Source organism: Salvelinus alpinus, chromosome 26 (assembly GCF_045679555.1).
Source record: "Salvelinus alpinus chromosome 26, SLU_Salpinus.1, whole genome shotgun sequence".
Classification (NCBI taxonomy): domain Eukaryota; kingdom Metazoa; phylum Chordata; class Actinopteri; order Salmoniformes; family Salmonidae; genus Salvelinus; species Salvelinus alpinus.
The window spans coordinates 15585275-15605746 of NC_092111.1; the positions used below are offsets into that span (position 1 = coordinate 15585275).

A 20472-nucleotide genomic window follows, 5' to 3' on the forward strand; every position below is an offset into this window, starting at 1 on the left:
TCGTCTAGCAAGTATAACCAGAATTGCACACACTTTACATCCACGGCAACGTTCCTTAACAGCCAAGAAGGCTCTGATTTGAACAACTTGACAGGTTGAGTCAGCCATCCCTCTCAGGGAGCATGTAGATGTTCAGAAGTGATACATGATGCTGGTTAGAAACAAGTTGCACAAAATTATTTGTTTTTAGATCAACTATTGTATTGATCACTTTTGGGCATAGTGCCCAGCTAAAGGGCACAATCTTCAAAAGCTACTGCTCCATTTTTGCAACCCATTATTACGTCTGTGTTACGACTCTCGTCGAAAGGAGTGGACCAAAGCGCAGGCTGGAAAGTGTTCATGATATTTATTTTCAAAAAACACTCAAATAAAATAACCAAAGTGAAAACGAAAGCGCACAGTTCTGTCAGGTACAGACACGAAACAGAAAACAAGATCCCACAAAACCCAAAAGGACAATGACAACTTATGTATGATCCCTAATCAGCGACAACGATAGACAGCTGCCTCTGATTGGGAGACACACATGGCAAAAAACAAAGAAATAGAAAACATAGACTTTCCCACCCGAGTCACATCCTGACCTAACCAAACATAGAAAATAATAAGGAACTCTAAGGTCAGGGCGTGACAGTCTGGGTTATAATAATGATAATAATAACAACATTTCATTTGTAGAGCACATTTCCCAAACTCAATGAACATAAGGTGTAAAACAAAAACAGCATCAATACATCAAAAAGTAGAAACAACTATCACAATACATAAAAACATGACCTACTAATGCAAAACATAGACTTTAATCAAATATTAAAAGCTAGCCTGAATGGGTGGGACTTAAGTTGTTTTTTAAAGGAGGAAATGTAAGCTGTCTCCTTGACATATACAGCTAGAGTGTTCTAGAGCTGATGTGAGGAGGTTCTGTCACTCATGCAGTGCAGGGTTGTGGCTGGTATGACCAGGCTGTTTGAGCCTGATGATCATAGGTTGCGTGCTGGTGAATAGTTCTCTAGAAGTTGGCATATATATTTCGGTGCATCACCCTTGAGGGCCTGAAACGTGAGCAGAATAATCTTGAATTTTATCCTATATTGAACAGGCATCCATGGGAGGTTGAATAAAACAGGGGTGATGTGTTGTTTTTTTGGGTGGTGTGTGAGAATATTCTGGTAGCTGCATTCTGGATAATCGGAGTTGAGACAGGAGCCTTACTGAGATTCCTGTCAGCAGTGCATTGCAGTAGTCAAGATCAAATCAAATTTTATTAGTCACATGCGCCGAAAAGGACAGGTGTAGACCTTACAGTGAAACGCTTACTTACGAGCCCCTAACCAACAATGCAGTTTCAAAAAAATATGTAAAGAATAAGAGATAAGTAACAAGTAATTAAAAAGCAGCAGTAAAATAACAATAGCGAGAAAATCTACAGGGGGGTACCGATGCAGTGTCAATGTCAAATCAAATCAAAGTTTATTTGTCATGTGCACCGAATACAACAGGTGTAGACCTTACAGTGAAATGCTTACTTACAGGCTCTAACCAATAGTGCGAAAAAAAGGTATGCGTGTGTATGTGTGTGTAGGTAAGTAAAGAAATAAAACAACAGTAAAAATACATTTGAAAATAAGAGTAGCAAGGCTATATACAGACACCGGTTAGTCAGGCTTATTGAGGTAGTATGTACATGTAGGTATGGTTAAAGTGACTATGCATATATGATGAACAGAGAGTAGCTGTAGCGTAATGTGCGGGGTCACCGGTTAGTTGAGGTAGTATGTACATGTAGGTAGAGTTAAAGTGACTATGCATAGATGACAACAGAGAGTAGCAGGGCTGTAAAGGGGAGGGGGGTAATGCAAATAGTCTGCGTAGCCATTTGACTAGATGTTTAGGAGTCTTATGGGTTGGGGGTAGAAGCGGTGTAGAAGCTTCTTGGACCTCCGGTACCGCTCCGGTACCGCTTGCAGTGCAGTAGCAGAGAGAACAGTCTATGACTAGGGTGTCTGGAGTGCCTTCCTCTGACACCACCTGGTATAGAGGTCCTGGATGGCAGGAAGCTTGGCCCCAAGCTTGTACTGGGCCGTTCGCACTCCCCTCTGTAGTGCCTTGCGGTCGGAGGCCAAGCATTTGCCATACCAGGCAGTATGAAACCAGTCAGGATGCTCTCGATGGTGCAGCTGTAGAATCTTTAGAGGATCTCAGGACCCATGCCAAATCTTTTCAGTCTCCTGAGGGGGAAAAGGTTTTGTCGTTCCCTCTTCACGACTGTCTTGGTGTGCTTGGACCATGTTAGTTTGTTGGTGATGTGGACACCAAGGAACTTGAAGCTCTCAACCTGCTTCACTGCAGCCTCGTCGATGAGAATGGGTGCGTGCTCAGTCCTCTTTTTCCTGTAGTCCACAATCATCTCCTTTGACTTGATCACGTTGAGGGAGAGGTTGTTGTCCTGGCATCACACGACCAGGTCTCTGACCACCTCCCTATAGGCTGACTCGTCATTGTCGGTGATCAGGCCTACCACTGTTGCGTCATCGGCAAATTAAATGATGGTGTTGGAGTCGTGCCTGGCCATGCAGTCATGAGTGAAAAGGGAGCACAGGAGGGGACTGAGCACGCACCCCTGAGGGGCTGAGGATCAGCGTGGCAGATGTGTTATTACCTACCCTTACCACCTGGGGGCAGCCCATCAGGAAGTACTGACATAGGATGTCACCACGTCAGTAAAGGAATGTGAAGGGATTACACAGACAGTGATGGAGTAAAGACATGTTGAAGTTTACCTCTGAGTCTGGTTTATTTAATTCAGCATAATATCTTAACTTAGCACAAGTTGTAAGTTTAAGACTGAACAAGTGCCACTTTAACTCAGTCTCCTGAAAGGTTTATGTGAAGAAATGGTGAATGGATAAAGGTCGCCTCCATCAGTCTGACAAAACAGAATATTTCATTATTGTAGTCATATTTTGTCTCTACAGCAAGAGGGCGCCAAATAATCAGGGTCTGTTTAGTTGTTGTTCAACATACAGTGAGTTCCAAAAGTATTGGGACAGTGACAAATGTCTTTGTGATTGGCTCTCTACCCCAGCACCTTGGATTTGAAATGATACAATGACTATGAGGTTAAAGTGTCAGCTATAATTTGAGGGTATTTTCATCCATATCGGGTGAACCGTTTACAAAATTACAGCCTTTTTGTACATAGTCCCCTATTTTATGGGACCAAAAGTATTGGGACAAATTCACAGTAACACTTCCATTTAAGGGGTCCTTATCACAGTGCATCTACTGTACATGTGTAATTACACTAACAAGCGTTGTAGCGACTCATAGTTACAATGTAATAACAACATGTACCTGGTAGTTGTGGTCTGTAATTACAGAAGTGTAGCAAAGAATGCTTGTTACCATGCTTTTTACAAATGGGCAGTGTTCCACTAAATTCAGCAACTTAATGTTTATTTTTTTCTCAGATGCATCTGATTCATTACCAACTGTGACAAAGGTTTGGATATCTTGTGGATTCGCTGGGTGTCAGAGATTATAGTCTATGCTCAATAAACTCAAATTACTTAACCATGAATGTGAACTGTTCAAAATATTTCTCCAGTCAACGTTGTTGCTAGCACTTGTCTCAAAAATATAGTGGGTTAACTTGGTTGAGCTTATGTTAAAAATAGAGAATACGAGTGTCATCCCAGATGAGGAACAAGACACTATTTTAAAGCACATGTAATATTTGCCTAAGTAGAATGTAGCTAGTAAAAATGTCAGAACATTACCCATCCTGACAACCTGTCCCTCAATTTGAAGCTTCTGGAAGTGTGACCCAAGTGGGAGAATAAACACAATAGTACACCATAGAGTACATGTAATATTCACATAAGTACAGATTAATGTGATTACTAGTTGTTAGCGAAGGGTATTATGGGTACTGAGTTTGAGTTTATTTTTATTTTTACAGGGACAGTGCACATTAATCAACGTTTCAGTAAAAGTGCCGGTTTTAGCCAGCCGGCTAATTTTCAACCGCAGTCCCTGGGCAGGTTTACTAAATATGGAAGGAACGTTCTGCAAAGACCCTATAATGGTAAGGTTATGAGCGCAATGGCAAAAATGGGTTCATAAAACGGCTCATATCAAAAAAAGTTTAAATTGTTAAATCATTTAACGGTATATTTGACAATAGGTCTATTGCTTTAACCATCAATAAAAAAAATGACACATTACTAATAAACAGTTATGGTTACAATTCTGAGATAGTAATTTGTGCTTGCAAAATTGTAAGCTTGGTTGAATAATGGCTTATGAATGCACTTAAAATGGTCATAAGACAAACTCTTATTCTATCATTTAACCTTGCAATATTGAAGAACATTCTCACTTTTGGATGTGATGCATTTGTGCAATTATTTATTTATCCCAGGATATAAGGCATGTCAAGTATTTAACGTTTAATGTCTCCCAATTTGTGCCACACAAAACAACGATGACCTCGAACATGTCCCTTTGTAAAAGAACAAGGTCAAGAAGAAGGTCAATGTGCAAAATCTAGACATAATAAATTGCATTCGGAAAAAAAGTGTTGGAGAAGAGAGAAAAACGTCAAGATGGAAGAACCTTTTCAATGCATTTTTGTTTTTTGGGGGATACATTAATTCTGCTGGACAATTTAGTGTAGGAAGTAACCAATCTACAGTATCTAACATTTGCCTGCCACCTAGCCAAGTGTTGGCTAGCGAACTAGCTACGTAACTGCAGAGCCGTATCTAGCTAAGTAGAAAACGTTAGCTGGTGTTTTTGTTAGCTAGCTAGGCTAGTTTATCTGGTTTATCTTGGGTTAGTTATAAAAATCTTCTGTGTTAACATGCACTTTTATAGCTTGCTGGATAACACAATAACTAGCTAGGTAGCTAGCTAGACCTAGCTAGCTGTAGGCCTAAACTATAGAAACCATGAGGATCATAACTAGTATAGGGTAACATAGTGTCTCACGTTAAGTTGTCATAAAATCTTCTTCTCTACCACAGATTTCCACAATGTCTCAGACTCCAGGATTGGAAAATACTGAAGACAGATATTTCCATTGTTACCTGTAATGTTAAAAAAGGGGGGGAAAGAAAATCCTAGTTTTCCAAAATATCTATTTAGGCTACTCAACATTCTATAGGTTACAGCTTTGAGTCACCACTATTGTAGTTATAACATTGTTTAATCTAATTAATCAAATTATTGATCCAACAATAACAATCCTTATTGTTTTGTAAGAAATGGTGGTGCAATACATTTGACTAAAGTAGAAACTCATCTATTGTTTGTAGGTTTTTTCACTTGGTAATGAGTAGTAGCCCTAAGTATATATATGGAAATTCCTAAATCCTGTGTAATGCCTAGGAAATGCATTGTATTTATGAAGATATTACATTTATTCTGCGGTGTGCTAGTGTGTTTATTTCTCACTTGGTTGGCGCTTTCAGAAGCTGACAATTAGATTGTCAGGATGGGTAACGCACTTTGTAGGTACACTATAATTACAGGTACCCCTCAACATACACTTAATTTTAACTAGCTAAATCCTGTGTAACATTACATTTACATTTAAGTCATTTAGCAGACGCTCTTATCCAGAGCGACTTACAAATTGGTGCATTCACCTTATGATATCCAGTGGAACAACCACTTTACAATAGTGCATCTAACTCTTTTAAGGGGGGGGGGGGGTTAGAAGGATTACTTTATCCTATCCTAGGTATTCCTTAAAGAGGTGGGGTTTCAGGTGTCTCCGGAAGGTGGTGATTGACTCCGCTGACCTGGCGTCGTGAGGGAGTTTGTTCCACCATTGGGGTGCCAGAGCAGCGAACAGTTTTGACTGGGCTGAGCGGGAACTGTACTTCCTCAGAGGTAGGGAGGCGAGCAGGCCAGAGGTGGATGAACGCAGTGCCCTTGTTTGGGTGTAGGGCCTGATCAGAGCCTGAAGGTACGGGGGTGCCGTTCCCCTCACAGCTCCGTAGGCAAGCACCATGGTCTTGTAGCGGATGCGAGCTTCAACTGGAAGCCAGTGGAGAGAGCGGAGGAGCGGGGTGACGTGAGAGAACTTGGGAAAGTTGAACACCAGACGGGCTGCGGCGTTCTGGATGAGTTGTAGGGGTTTAATGGCACAGGCAGGGAGCCCAGCCAACAGCGAGTTGCAGTAATCCAGACGGGAGATGACAAGTGCCTGGATTAGGACCTGCGCCGCTTCCTGCGTGAGGCAGGGTCGTACTCTGCGAATGTTGTAGAGCATGAACCTACAGGAACGGGTCACCGCCTTGATGTTAGTTGAGAACGACAGGGTGTTGTCCAGGATCACGCCAAGGTTCTTAGCACTCTGGGAGGAGGACACAATGGAGTTGTCAACCGTGATGGCGAGATCATGGAACGGGCAGTCCTTCCCCGGGAGGAAGAGCAGCTCCGTCTTGCCGAGGTTCAGCTTGAGGTGGTGATCCGTCATCCACACTGATATGTCTGCCAGACATGCAGAGATGCGATTCACCACCTGGTTATCAGAGGGGGGAAAGGAGAAGATTAATTGTGTGTCGTCTGCATAGCAATGATAGGAGAGACCATGTGAGGATATGACAGAGCCAAGTGACTTGGTGTATAGCGAGAATAGGAGAGGGCCTAGAACAGAGCCCTGGGGGACACCAGTGGTGAGAGCACGTGGTGCGGAGACAGATTCTCGCCACGCCACCTGGTAGGAGCGACCTGTCAGGTAGGACGCAATCCAAGCGTGGGCCGCGCCGGAGATGCCCAGCTCGGAGAGGGTGGAGAGGAGGGTCTGATGGTTCACAGTATCAAAGGCAGCCGATAGGTCTAGAAGGATGAGAGCAGAGGAGAGAGAGTTAGCTTTAGCAGTGCGGAGCGCCTCCGTGACACAGAGAAGAGCAGTCTCAGTTGAATGACTAGTCTTGAAACCTGACTGATTTGGATCAAGAAGGTCATTCTGAGAGAGATAGCAGGAGAGCTGGCCAAGGACGGCACGTTCAAGAGTTTTGGAGAGAAAAGAAAGAAGGGATACTGGTCTGTAGTTGTTGACATCGGAGGGATCGAGTGTAGGTTTTTTCAGAAGGGGTGCAACTCTCGCTCTCTTGAAGACGGAAGGGACGTAGCCAGCGGTCAAGGATGAGTTGATGAGCGAGGTGAGGTAAGGGAGAAGGTCTCCGGAAATGGTCTGGAGAAGAGAGGAGGGGATAGGGTCAAGCGGGCAGGTTGTTGGGCGGCCGGCCGTCACAAGACGCGAGATTTCATCTGGAGAGAGAGGGGAGAAAGAGGTCAAAGCACAGGGTAGGGCAGTGTGAGCAGAACCAGCGGTGTCGTTTGACTTAGCAAACGAGGATCGGATGTCGTCGACCTTCTTTTCAAAATGGTTGACAAAGTCATCAGCAGAGAGGGAGGAGGGGGGAGGAGGGGGAGGAGGATTCAGGAGGGAGGAGAAGGTGGCAAAGAGCTTCCTAGGGTTAGAGGCAGATGCTTGGAATTTAGAGTGGTAGAAATTGGCTTTAGCAGCAGAGACAGAAGAGGAGAATGTAGAGAGGAGGGAGTGAAAGGATATAACAACTAGTCATTACATTGTACTTTATGTGAACATAAACGTACTCTATGGTATTCTTATTCTGCCACTTGGATGGCACTTCCAGAAGCTTTAAACTGAGGGCCAGGTTCTCAGGATGAGTAATGTACTGTAAAAGTACATATTAATTACAAATATGTACTCCTCAAGATACACTTCATTTTAACCAGCTAAATCCTGTGTAATAACTAGTACATTGTACATTGAATTGATGAAAACTAGCATTCAAAGTTTTCAAAGTTCCATCATGTACAATTATGTAGAGTAAAGTGCTTGCAATGCCAAGGTTGTTGGTTTGGTTCCTACTGGCGTGAGCCACACAAAAATACATGCATGCTCTACTGTATGTTGCTTTTGATAAAATAATCTACTAAATAATATTATAAACTAAGCACTAATACCATCTTCCATGTCATACCATGTCATTCAAACATAAAACAAGGAGGATGTTCCTTGTTGTGGATGTAGAGGTATGTTCAATAGAACAGATTCTAAAAGAAACTCAAACACATTTCAACGTCATACGAGACGTCAGGGAGACGTCAGGGAGTGATACAACTCTTTAAAAAAACATGCCATCTTATGATATGTCATCTAATGACAAACCAGACCCGTGTTTAATCAACCATGATTTCTTAGGGTGTGGTTAGTCACAGAACAGTGTAGTTACTGGTGGACGACAACGCCTAAGACAACAATTATTTATTTTACCTTTATTTAACTAGGCAAGTCAGTTAAGAACAAATTCTTATTTTCAATGACAGCCTAGGAACAGTGGGTTAACTGCCTTGTTCAGGCAGAACAACAGATTTTTACCTTGTCAGCTCAGGGATTCGATCTTGCCAGGCTACCAGCTGCCATAAAACATCAGATAGCTGAAATCGCATTTTAGGTTTCAGTTCAAACATCCAAATAGGGTTAAGTGTAAGAGTAAGTTGTACAATTCACATCTGATAATATAAGTTGTTACGATTGGGTCAATGCAAATCGTTAGTTGGGATATGTGATTAAAAAAAATCACTGGTCAAAACACTGACACGGGAAGCAACTTGCCAACATGCTCTGACTGGGGATTTTGCCCAATAAGTTCTCTAGACTGAATACATTTCTACCAGTACATGTGTTAGTTTAGTTTACTATAGCAAGTAGACATTGTATTAACAGGATGGAGTTCTATGGAAACTTAATTTTAACCAGCTAAATCCTGTGTAACAACTAGTAATTACATTGTATTTAGGCAAACATTACCTGTGCTTTGAAATAGTGTATTTTGCCTCATCTGGGATGACATTTACATTTACATTTAAGTCATTTAGCAGACGCTCTTATCCAGAGCGACTTACAAATTGGATGACACTCATATTAGATCTGTTTTCATAAACCAAGCACTAATACCATCTTCCATGTCATACCATGGCATTCAAACATAAAACAAGGAGGATGTTCCTTGTTGTGGATGTAGAGGTATGTTTTAGAACAGATTCTAAAAGAAACTCAAACATTTTTCAACGTCATGGGAGACGTCAGGAAGACGTCATGGAGTGATACAACTCATGAAAAAGCATTCCATTTTATCATGTGTAATCTAATGACAAACCAAACCAGTGTTTAATCAACAATGATTGTTCAGGGTGTGGCAAGTCACAGAACAGTGTAGTTATTGGTGGACGGAAACACCTAAGACAACAATAAATCAATGGAAAACATGAAATCACAGTTCAAATATCCAAATTGTGTTCAGTGTAAGTTGTACAATTCACATCTGATAAATATACATTTTTACGATTGGTTCAATACAAATCGTTAGCTGGTGTAACGTGTTCGCTAAGAATTGGGAAGCAAGCACAGGGAGTGAATTTAATAATAAATTAAACATAACAAGAACCACGAGTAGCGTAAAGCCATAAAAACATTAACAGAATCAATAAAGCTTGGGGAAAGAACGAAAGTACGTGACAGATATAGCGGAGGTAATCAGGAAGGTGATGGAGTCTCATAAGGCGCAGGTGCGCGTTACGATGGTGGCAGTTGTGCATAATAATGAATAAACTGGCGACGTCGAGCACAGGAGAGGGGGAGTGGATGTAGACTTGACAGTTGGGATGTGTGCCAAAAAAAATCACTGATTAAAACACTGACACGTGAGGCAACTTGCCAACACTTTCTGACTGGGGATGGTGCTCTCCGTAAGATAACAATACGTTTTCTTTAAGATTAATACATTTCTACCAGTAGTTAGGTTAGTTTACTATGGCAAGTAGCCGTTATATAATAAGGACGGAGTTCTATGGAAATAACCCACTTCACAGAGGTGTAACGGAACGCGTCAGACCAATTTTGATAGTACAATAGTATAAGTAAAGGTTATAATGCACCTGACAGTTTAAGTTTTTGGAAATATCCAGTATATGTCCTATAACAGTCCTTATTAGTCAAGGCAGTGTGAGATAGTAACAATTAGACATGTTGAGTCAGGCATCACACTCAGGAATGTACATGTTCACAAGTGATACCCACATGTTAAGGGATAGAATGAAGCTCCTCCCCCAAATTGTGTAACTAAATAGTTTGGGTAAAACTTTGTGAATGTTTAAGGTATCATGCATAACAACCTTAATATATGAACATCATTCATAAGGAACCTTCAAAATACGTTATTTTTCCTTACAGAAAGTTAATTATTATGAAGTTAAATTATTTTAGTTGAAATAATCTGGTCTGAGTGAACAGTATTGTTGCTGGTGTCACTGACTGGATTAGTCCTGCGCACTTCAAGGCTGTATTAGTCTTTGCTGAGCTAAAGCCAAGGCATAAGCTTCTGGCTCGATGGGGTTTAGGTCGGTATCAGTAAAGCAATTCCTGACAAACCCTAATTTATAAAGCCCTTTTTACATCAAATGTGATTGATTTGATCTAATATATGTTTTCAGATATCAGGCAAAGTTACCCAACACGTTACAATGCCATCAATTGCTCTGACCTGGGTTCAAATAGTATTGAGCCTGTCTTGAGTGAGTGCCAGAAAGATGGGGGTTGCTCTTTTGGGGCTACTACAATGGTTCCATTGTGCCAGGCAAGCTAAATCATCAACCACAGCTAGTTAGAGTATTTGAAATATTCTATTTACAGCCAGTTCTGGTTCCCAACCCTTCTGCTCTTGTGGCCTTGAGCAAGTCACAATACCCCTAATCTGCAACCTGGGTACTGCTCTGAGGTTTACCTGGTGCTCCCAGACTGTTGTGTGATTAGTATGTCAGAGGGTTGGGTACTTTGACAGAATAAATAAAATATTTATCAAATTCCTCATGAATGATGTTGAATAAATGTGTTCTAATAGTTGTTATGAATGACACTGGAACACTCATCAAGGTGTTATGTATACCCCCCATTTGTTTTAGATCAACTAATGCAACATTGGCATGCAGAAGATTCCCCTTGGTCGAGAGTCCTGAATAAAAAGAGGAACTCCCTGAGGAAGACAGGAAAACTGTGCATCAAGGTTTAACCCTAAATAAAGTGACACTGACGGTCAGCTGGAGAGGGAAAACCTTCATACTTCAGATTCACATTAGTGTTGCCATGAACCTTACAGAGGTTAAATATGCACCCAGAAATAGGTCAATACTATCATGCATTTATTTTTTGATAGCTTTAATTAAGATTTTAGTACTTAGACCCTGAGTACTTAAAGGGGAAATCTGTGATTCAAACAACAAAGCGGACACCCCCCCCCACTTAAGTAAACGTAACGTCTCTCAAATTCATAGATGTAGCAATGGATGCAAGGACTGACCATCCATGATATCAAGGACCAAGGCACTCTTCAAAATACTGAAACATTATTGTAGTGTCATGTTAATGTTCAATGGAAATTATATAAAAAAACCTGAACACATTTCATTATCATAGAGAGATACAAGTCTTTAAATATGTATTTTTTTTAATCCAGGCACAAGATACAGATTTGTATTAATTTCTCCAAATATATCAACTGTAAAATCTCAAAAATGTAAGGTATTTCGCACACAATATTTTATCAGATTTTTTTATTTTTTATATTGTTATACATTTCTTTCTTGCTTTTCAGCAGATACACAAATGTTTAGGTGTCAACATTCTTCATTGTAAGCAATCATTTTTGAAATATTTTAGCATCTGGAACATGCTCCCCATAAAACCAGAAACCAGAAATCCAAGACGATTTCCTCCATTGTTGGTCTCAGCATGTGGGGTCATTGTGACCCTCAATCATATTTACCAGCTGATTACAACATATCTTGACACCACTTTTGTTAGAGATTTATAAACTGAATCTACCTTTAAAAGAAACAACTATGTTGTGTAAAAAGATATGGGAAGTAGCACATGTGTGAGTGTAGAACTGTTAAATAGAAAAATGCTGACTGCTTACTTTAGGCAATTGACTAAATTAAATGGAATGGCTCCAAAGTTAAGTCAATTAAGTACAATGAAGTAAGTTTCTGGCTATAGAAAATCTTTAATAAAATGTAATTGTCACCTAAACAGTTTTCAATAAAATAAGGTCAGTACATAACTGTTATTATACTCTCAAACAGATTCAATAATTTTTTGTCCATCCCACATTTTTTGTCAGAACACCTAAAGCCAGTTTTCTATACCACGTCAGTACCTGGGGAAAAAACGAAAACATTTTCCAGCTAAGAACCTCCCACTTGCATTCCTCTGTCCCTCCCTTTTTCGTCATCTTTATCTTATTATCTTTGGTGCCTCCCAAAATATAACGTCACCTGAAAGACAGACAATTTGTGGCATCAAACCAGCCCTATAGTAATATAAATACAAACTAGGAATACATTGGCATTACAGTACACACAGGCACAGTTCAGTTGTAATCTTGAAAGGGTTAACAGAACTAGACAAATTAGATTTTATAGTAGATATAAGCTAGATATTGTGATTGTTTATTGTCTTTAACCAAGACCTTCCTCAATTGATATTTGGAGAAATTAGAGAAATTGGTGGCTGGCATTGAAGTGTTTGCTGTAGGTAAGTAATAATATTTACTGTATAATGGAATATATTAATGGAAAATATTTGATACATCTTTTTCAATTAAATTGCACACAGCACAATTTTTTTAAATACATACAAATATAACAAGGTAAAATAGTCTTATAAGAACAGATCAAAATCCACAATTGATAATGTAAAGCAAAAACATTGAAACTATGAAGATTATGGTTATTATGTACACGTTATATGTAAACACCCATACACTTTTGATTAACTACTAAGCTGTCACAGAATATGTATAGGAACATGTAGTTCATTGCTGGCAGACCATTTGAAAACTTTAAATTTACATGATGTTACATGATTTACAGTGCCTTCAGAAAGTATTCATACCTCTTGACTTATTCCACATTTTGTTGTGTTACAGCCTGGTCTTAATGATGAAATGCCCATGCATGTTATGTAAATGTGAACATGAGTTAATTCCGCCACTTTAGATCACTCTGACGTGTTTTGTTGTACAGTACCCAATGATTTATGAAAACTTCCTTGATAGGTCGATGTCCTCATTGTGGTTTCACAGTCTTGTTTAATATGTTTTATGTACACACTTTATTATAATTATTAGAATACTTATGAAATGCACATTGTTATATTATAGGGGTGTCAGGTAGCCTAGTGGTTAGAATATTGGGCCAGTAACCAAAAGGTTGCTAGATTGAATCCCTGTGCTGACAAGGTAAAAATCTGTTGTTCTGCCCCTGAACAAGGCAGTTAACCCAATGTTCCTAGGCTGTCATTGTACGTAAGAATTTGTTCTTAACTGACTTGCCTAGCTAAATGAAGGTTCAATATAAAATATAAATATTTGTAACATATGCTTGTTTTCCTTATACTCCAGGATTTTGTGAGTGTTTTTAATTTGCACCCTTATGTAGACATTGCTCCAGCCACATCCGTTCAATGCGTTTAATGCTTGAGGCCTATATGTGAACTTAATAGAGCAGTGATATTAGCAAGAGCAGTGTGCAGGTTTCTTATTTTTTCCCATCTTTTTAAGAATGTAGAAAATGGATTGGTCAACTTTTGAAAGCCAAGTTTAAATACTTATGTTTTTTAAGCAGCAAAATGCGGATTTCTCTTGAAAAATTGCAACGCTAATGTGGATTTGACTATTTCATGTATTATGTTTTATATTTGAAAAAACATCCACTTTTGATGAACTACACCGATTACTTTCACAGAATATGTATAGAATTCAGAATGAATTGCTGGTCGCTGGCAGACCATTTGCAAATTTGAAATGCCCTTTCCTCTTTCATGAAGTAACATGATTGGTGGGATGCGGTAATAGGCTGATTTCTCATGGGGAAAAATGCAACGCTAATCTGGATTTTACTGTGTAATTTCACTAAAGTGTGTAAATCCATGTTGACAGCAGTTATAGTGACTATTGTGAAATTATTCACACCCTTGCAAAGTTTTCACATTTTGTTTCCTTATTTTTTACATTATTCTTCACAAGCTACTTTTATTCACAGAGATGTCTTGAATTAATAATTATTCACACCTCTTGATCTGGCACACCTAAATGAGTTGCATAAATTTGCTGAACAAGATGCAGATTAAGTTGAAAAGTGTCCACCACTGCACATTAATAGTGGTTTATGACCTGTCAATTAAATGTATATTTTTCTTTCTATTCAGAAAACAACTGCATCAACTGAGTCCAAAATGAAGACACAGAAACTGACAGCTACCTTTTTTACCATGGGTATGTAGTACACTGAAGTTCATTCTGTGTTCATTTTTTACTATTTGCTAACTTCATGCCAACTCGTGTATTAATCCTCAATCAAAATATTAACAACCAAAAAGGCAAAATGATGACAAAATAGACCATATACATTTGGATAATGTAATTAGAATAATGAGAAATTATGTATATATTCTTTGCATATGTTGTTACAATGCTTATGATTTTTCTAAATGTTTATTTTGACATTTCATGGAGGCAATTTTACATTTGGCCTAGTCTAATGTCAAATGTCTCACCTCGATTAAATACATTTCCAAAATATAAAAAAGGAAAATGACTCAATTGTAAGCGGTAAACATTATCACACTGCTGTAACCTCTTATTACTTGAATTATATTACCACACTCCTGTAATGAAAAATGTACCATCTTTTCAACAACAAAAAAATACAACTCAAGTGTGGTAATCTCAATACGGTTTTATAGGTAATAGTATTAACAATCAAGGGAATCATTTCAGTATTTAATTTATGTAGCTATAAATTATAATTGTATATTGTACATAATAAGATGTCAAAAACTGCACCATGCTGATGAAGGGAAATCTTGGAAATCTTGATATTGTGCGCAATAAACATACTAACCATTCATCTCATAAACCACAGTGTTTTTATGCTGGAATATCCATGGAGTTCTGACCACAACTGCAGCTCCTACGACAACTGCAGCTCCTACGACAACTGAAGCTCCTACGACAACTGAAGCTCCTACGACAACTAAAGCCTCTACGACAACTAAAGCTCCTACGACAACTAAAGCTCCTACGACAACTAAAGCCTCTACGACAACTGAAGCTCCTACGACAACTGTAGCTCCTACTACAACCAATGCAGCTCTTCCTACAACTGTAGGTCCTACGACCACTACACCAGCTGCACCTACTACAACAACCACAACTGCAGCACCTTCTACGACAGCCACTGCAGCTCCGACTACAACAACTGTTGCTCCTACGACAACCACAATCGCAGCTCCTACTACAACTTTAGATACTGCAACCACTACAACAGATGCACCTATATCTAAAACTGAAGCTCCTACAACAACCACAACAGCAAAACAAACAACAACAACTTTAGCTTCTACGACAACAAATATATCCCCAACAACTACAACGTCAGCAGCTACTTCGAAAATCACTTCAGCTCCTACTACAACAACTGTAGCTCTTACAACCACTTCGACTGCAGCACATACTACAACGACAACTGTAGCTCCTACGACAACATCTGTAGCTCCTATGACAACTAGAACTGCAGCACCTACTTCAACAACTACAACTGAAGCTCCTACAATAACCACAACTGCAGAACCTACTACGACAACTACAACCAAAGCTGCTACGACAACCACAACTTCAGCACCTACCACGACAACTACAACACCTACTACGACAACCACAACACCTACTACGACAACCACAACTGTAGCTCCTACGACAACCACAACTGCAGCACCTACTTCAACAACCACTGCAGCTCTTACAACCACTACACCAGCAGCACCTACTATGACAACTACAACTGAAGTTCCTACAACAACAACAACTGAAGCTCCTACGATAACCACAACACCTACTACGACTATTACAACAGCAGCACCTATAACAACTGTAGCTTCTACGACAACAACGATATATCCTACTACCACGACAACTGCAGCAACTACTTTGACAATCACTCCAGCTCCAACTACAACATCTGTAGCTCCTACGACCACTACAGAACCAACTTCAACAACCACTGCAGCTCCTACTTCAACAACCACTGCAGTTCCTACTTCAACAACCATTTCAGCTCCTACTTCAACAACCACTGCAGCTCCTACTGCAACAACCACTGCAGCTGCTACTTCAACAACCAATGCAGCTCCTACTTCAACAACCATTGCAGCTCCTACTTCAACAACCACTGCAGCTCCTACTGCAACAACCACTGCAGCTCCTACTTCAACAACCACTGAAGCTCCTACTTCAACAACCACTGCAGCTCCTACAACCTCTACAACAGCAGAACCTACTAAAACAACTACAAATGCAGCTCCTACGACAACCACAACTGCACCTCCCATTACAACACGTTTAGATCCTACAACCACTACAACAGAAGCACCTACAACGACAACTGAAGCTCCTACGACAACCACAACAACAGAAGCACCTACAACAACAACTGTAGCTTCTACGACAACAAATATATCCCCAACAACTACAACGTCAGCAGCTACTTCGACAATCACTTCAGCTCCTACTACAACAACTGTAGCTCTTACAACCACTACGACTGCAGCACATACTACAACTACAACTAAAGCTCCTACGATAACCACAACTGCAGCACCTACTACGACAACTACAACTGAAGCTGCTACGACAACCACAACTGCACCTCCAACTACAACAACTGTAGCTCCTACGACACCCAAAACTGCAGCACCTACAAGAAAAACTGTAGCTCCTACGACCACAACTACACCACCTACTTCGACAACCGCTGCAGCATCTGCTAAAATTACTACAACTGATGCTCCTACAACATCATCTGGAGCTCCTATAACCACTACAACTGCAGCACCTACTTCAACAACTACAACTGAAGCTCCTACCATAACCACAACTGCAGCATCTACTACGACAACTACAAACGAAGCTGCTACGACAACCACAACTTCAGCGCCTACTACGACGACTACAACACATACTACGACAACTACAACACCTACTACGACAACTACAACTGAAGCACCTACGATAACCACAACACCTACTACGACCATTACAACAGCAGCACCTATAACAACTGTAGCTTCTACAACGACTACTAAAAATCCTACTACCACTACAACTGCAGCAACTACTACGACATCCACAACACCTACTACGACATCCACAACTGCAGCTCCTACGACAACCACAACTGCAACTCCAACTACAACAACTGTAGCTCCTATGACCACCACAACTGCAGCACCTACAACTACAACTGTTGCTCCTACGACAACATCTGTAGTTCCTACGACCACTACAACTGCAGCACCTACTTCAACAACCACTGCAGCTCTTACAACCACTACACCAGCAGCACCTACTACGACAACTACAACTGCAGTTCCTACAACAACAACAACTGAAGCTCCTACGATAACCACAACACCTACTACGACAACCGCAACTGTAGCTCCTACGATAACTACAACACCTACTACGACCATTACAACAGCAGCACCTATAACAACTGTAGCTTCTACGACAACAACTATTTATCCTACTACCACTACAACAACTACTTTGACAATCACTACAGCTCCAACTACAACAACTGTAGCTCCTACGACCACTACAACTGCAGAACATACTTCAACAACCACTGCAGCTCCTACTTCAACAACCACTACAGCTCCTTCTTCAACAACCATTGCAGCTCCTACTTCAACAACCACTGCAGCTCTTACTGCAACAACCACTGCAGTTCCTACTTCAACAACCACTGCAGCTCCTACTTCAACAACCATTGCAGCTCCTACTTCAACAACCACTGCAGCTCCTACTTCAACAACCACTGCAGCTCATACTTCAACAACCACTGCAGCTCATACAACCACTACAACAGCAGCACCTACTAAAACAAATACAAATGCAGCTCCTATGACAACCACAACTGCAGCTCCCATTACAACACGTTTAGATCCTACAACCACTACAACAGAAGCACCTACAACGACAACTGAAGCTCCTACGACAACCACAACAACAGAGACACCTACCACTACCACTACACCAGCAGCACCTACTTCGACAACTACAAATGCAGTTCCTACTTCAACAACCACTGCAGCTCCTACTTCAACAACCACTGCAGCTCATACTTCAACAACCACTGCAGCTCATACAACCACTACAACAGCAGCACCTACTAAAACAAATACAAATGCAGCTCCTATGACAACCACAACTGCAGCTCCCATTACAACACGTTTAGATCCTACAACCACTACAACAGAAGCACCTACAACGACAACTGAAGCTCCTACGATAACTACAACACCTACTACGACCATCACAACAGCAGCACCTATAACAACTGTAGCTTCTACGACAACAACTATTTATCCTACTACCACTATAGCAACTACTTTGACAATAACTACAGCTCCAACTAAAACATCTGTAGCTCCTACGACCACTACAACTGCAGAACCTACTTCAACAACCACTGCATCTCCTACTTTAACAACCACTGCAGCTCCTACAACCACTACAACAGAAGCACCCACTACGACCACTACAAATGCAGCTCCTACGACAATCACAACTGATACTCCTACTACAACTTTAGATCCTACGACCACTACAACAGCAGCACCTACAACGACAACTGTAGCTCCTACGACAACCACAACAGCAGCACCTACAAAAACAAATGTAGCTTCTACGACAACAAATATATCCCCAACCACTACAACGTCAGCAGCTACTGCGAAAATCACTTCAGCTCCTACTACAACAACTGTAGCTCTTACAACCACTATGACTGCAGCACATACTACGACAATGACAACTGCAGCACCTACTACGACAACTACATCTGTAGCACCTACTACGACAACTGTAGCTCCTATAACCACTAAAACTGCAGCACCTACTTCAATAACTACAACTGAAGCTCCTACAATAACCACATCTGCAGCACCTACTACGACAACTACAACCGAAGCTGCTACGACAACCACAACTTCAGCGCCTACTACGACAACTACAACACCTACTACGACAACTACAACACCTACTACGACAACCACAACTGTAGCTGCTACAACAAACACAACTGCAGCTCCAACAAAAACAACTGTAGATCATACGACCACCACAACTGCAGCACCTACAACGACAACTGTAGCTCCTATAACCACTAAAACTGCAGCACCTACTTCAACCACTGCAACTGAAGCTTCTACAATAACCACAACTGCAGCACCTACTACGACAAATACAACCGAAGCTGCTACGACAACCACAACTTCAGCGCCTACTACGACAACTACAACACCTACTACGACAACTACAACACCTACTACGACAACCGCAACTGTAGCTCCTACGACCACCACAACTGCAGCACCTACAACGACAACTGTAGCTCCTACGATCACAACTACACCACCTACTTCGACAACCGCTGCAGCATCTGCTAAAATAACTACAACTGTTGCTCCTACGACAACATCTGTAGCTCCTATGACCACTACAACTGCAGCACCCACTTCAACAACCACTGCAGCTCTTACAACCACTACACCAGCAGCACCTACTTCGACAACTAAAAATGCAGTTCCTACAACAACAACAACTGAAGCTCCTACGATAACTACAACACCTACTACGACCATTACAACAGCAGCACCTATAACAACTGTAGCTTCTACGACAACAACTATTTATCCTACTACCACTACAGCAACTACTTTGACAATCACTACAGCTCCAACTACAACATCTGTAGCTCCTACGACCACTACAACTGCAGAACCTACTTCAACAACCACTGCAGCTCCTACTTTAACAACCACTGCATCTCCTACTTTAACAACCACTGCAGCTCCTACAACCACTACAACAGAAGCACCCACTACGACCACTACAAATGCAGCTCCTACGACAATCACAACTGATACTCCTACTACAACTTTAGATCCCACGACCACTACAACAGAGGCACCTACAACGACAACTGTAGCTCCTACGACAACCACAACAGCAGCACCTACAAAAACAACTGTAGCTTCTACGACAACAAATATATCCCCAACCACTACAACGTCAGCAGCTACTGCGAAAATCACTTCAGCTCCTACTACAACAACTGTAGCTCTTACAACCACTACGACTGCAGCACATACTACAACTACAACTAAAGCTCCTACGATAACCACAACTGCAGCACCTACTACGACAACTACAACTGCAGCACCTACTACGACAACTACATCTGTAGCACCTACAACGACAACATCTGTAGCTCCTACGACCACTACAACTGCAACACCTACTTCAA

General features: G+C 40.9%; 1 protein-coding gene across 1 annotated transcript; it reads left to right on the forward strand.

The window, feature by feature from the left end:
• The first annotated feature begins 15662 nt into the window (after window positions 1–15662).
• On the forward strand, window positions 15663–18043 carry LOC139554326 (mucin-5AC-like). The gene is made up of 3 exons (XM_071367082.1): window positions 15663–17339; window positions 17389–17426; window positions 17554–18043. Exons 1-3 carry the CDS (start codon window positions 15663–15665, stop codon window positions 18041–18043), a joined length of 2205 nt encoding a protein of 734 aa, XP_071223183.1.
• The last annotated feature ends 2429 nt before the right edge of the window (window positions 18044–20472 follow it).

What these genes read in the sequence shown, in the direction of transcription:
- LOC139554326 (XM_071367082.1), top strand. Translation starts at nt 15,663, where the DNA reads ATGACAACTAGAACTGCAGCACCTACTTCAACAACTACAACTGAAGCT. An exon ending in CTCCTACGACAACCACAACT is followed by an intron (nt 17,340 to 17,388) that starts GCAACTCCAACT and finishes CCACAACTGCAG; the next exon opens with CACCTACAACTACAACTGTT. An exon ending in TTGCTCCTACGACAACATCT is followed by an intron (nt 17,427 to 17,553) that starts GTAGTTCCTACG and finishes CAACAACTGAAG; the next exon opens with CTCCTACGATAACCACAACA.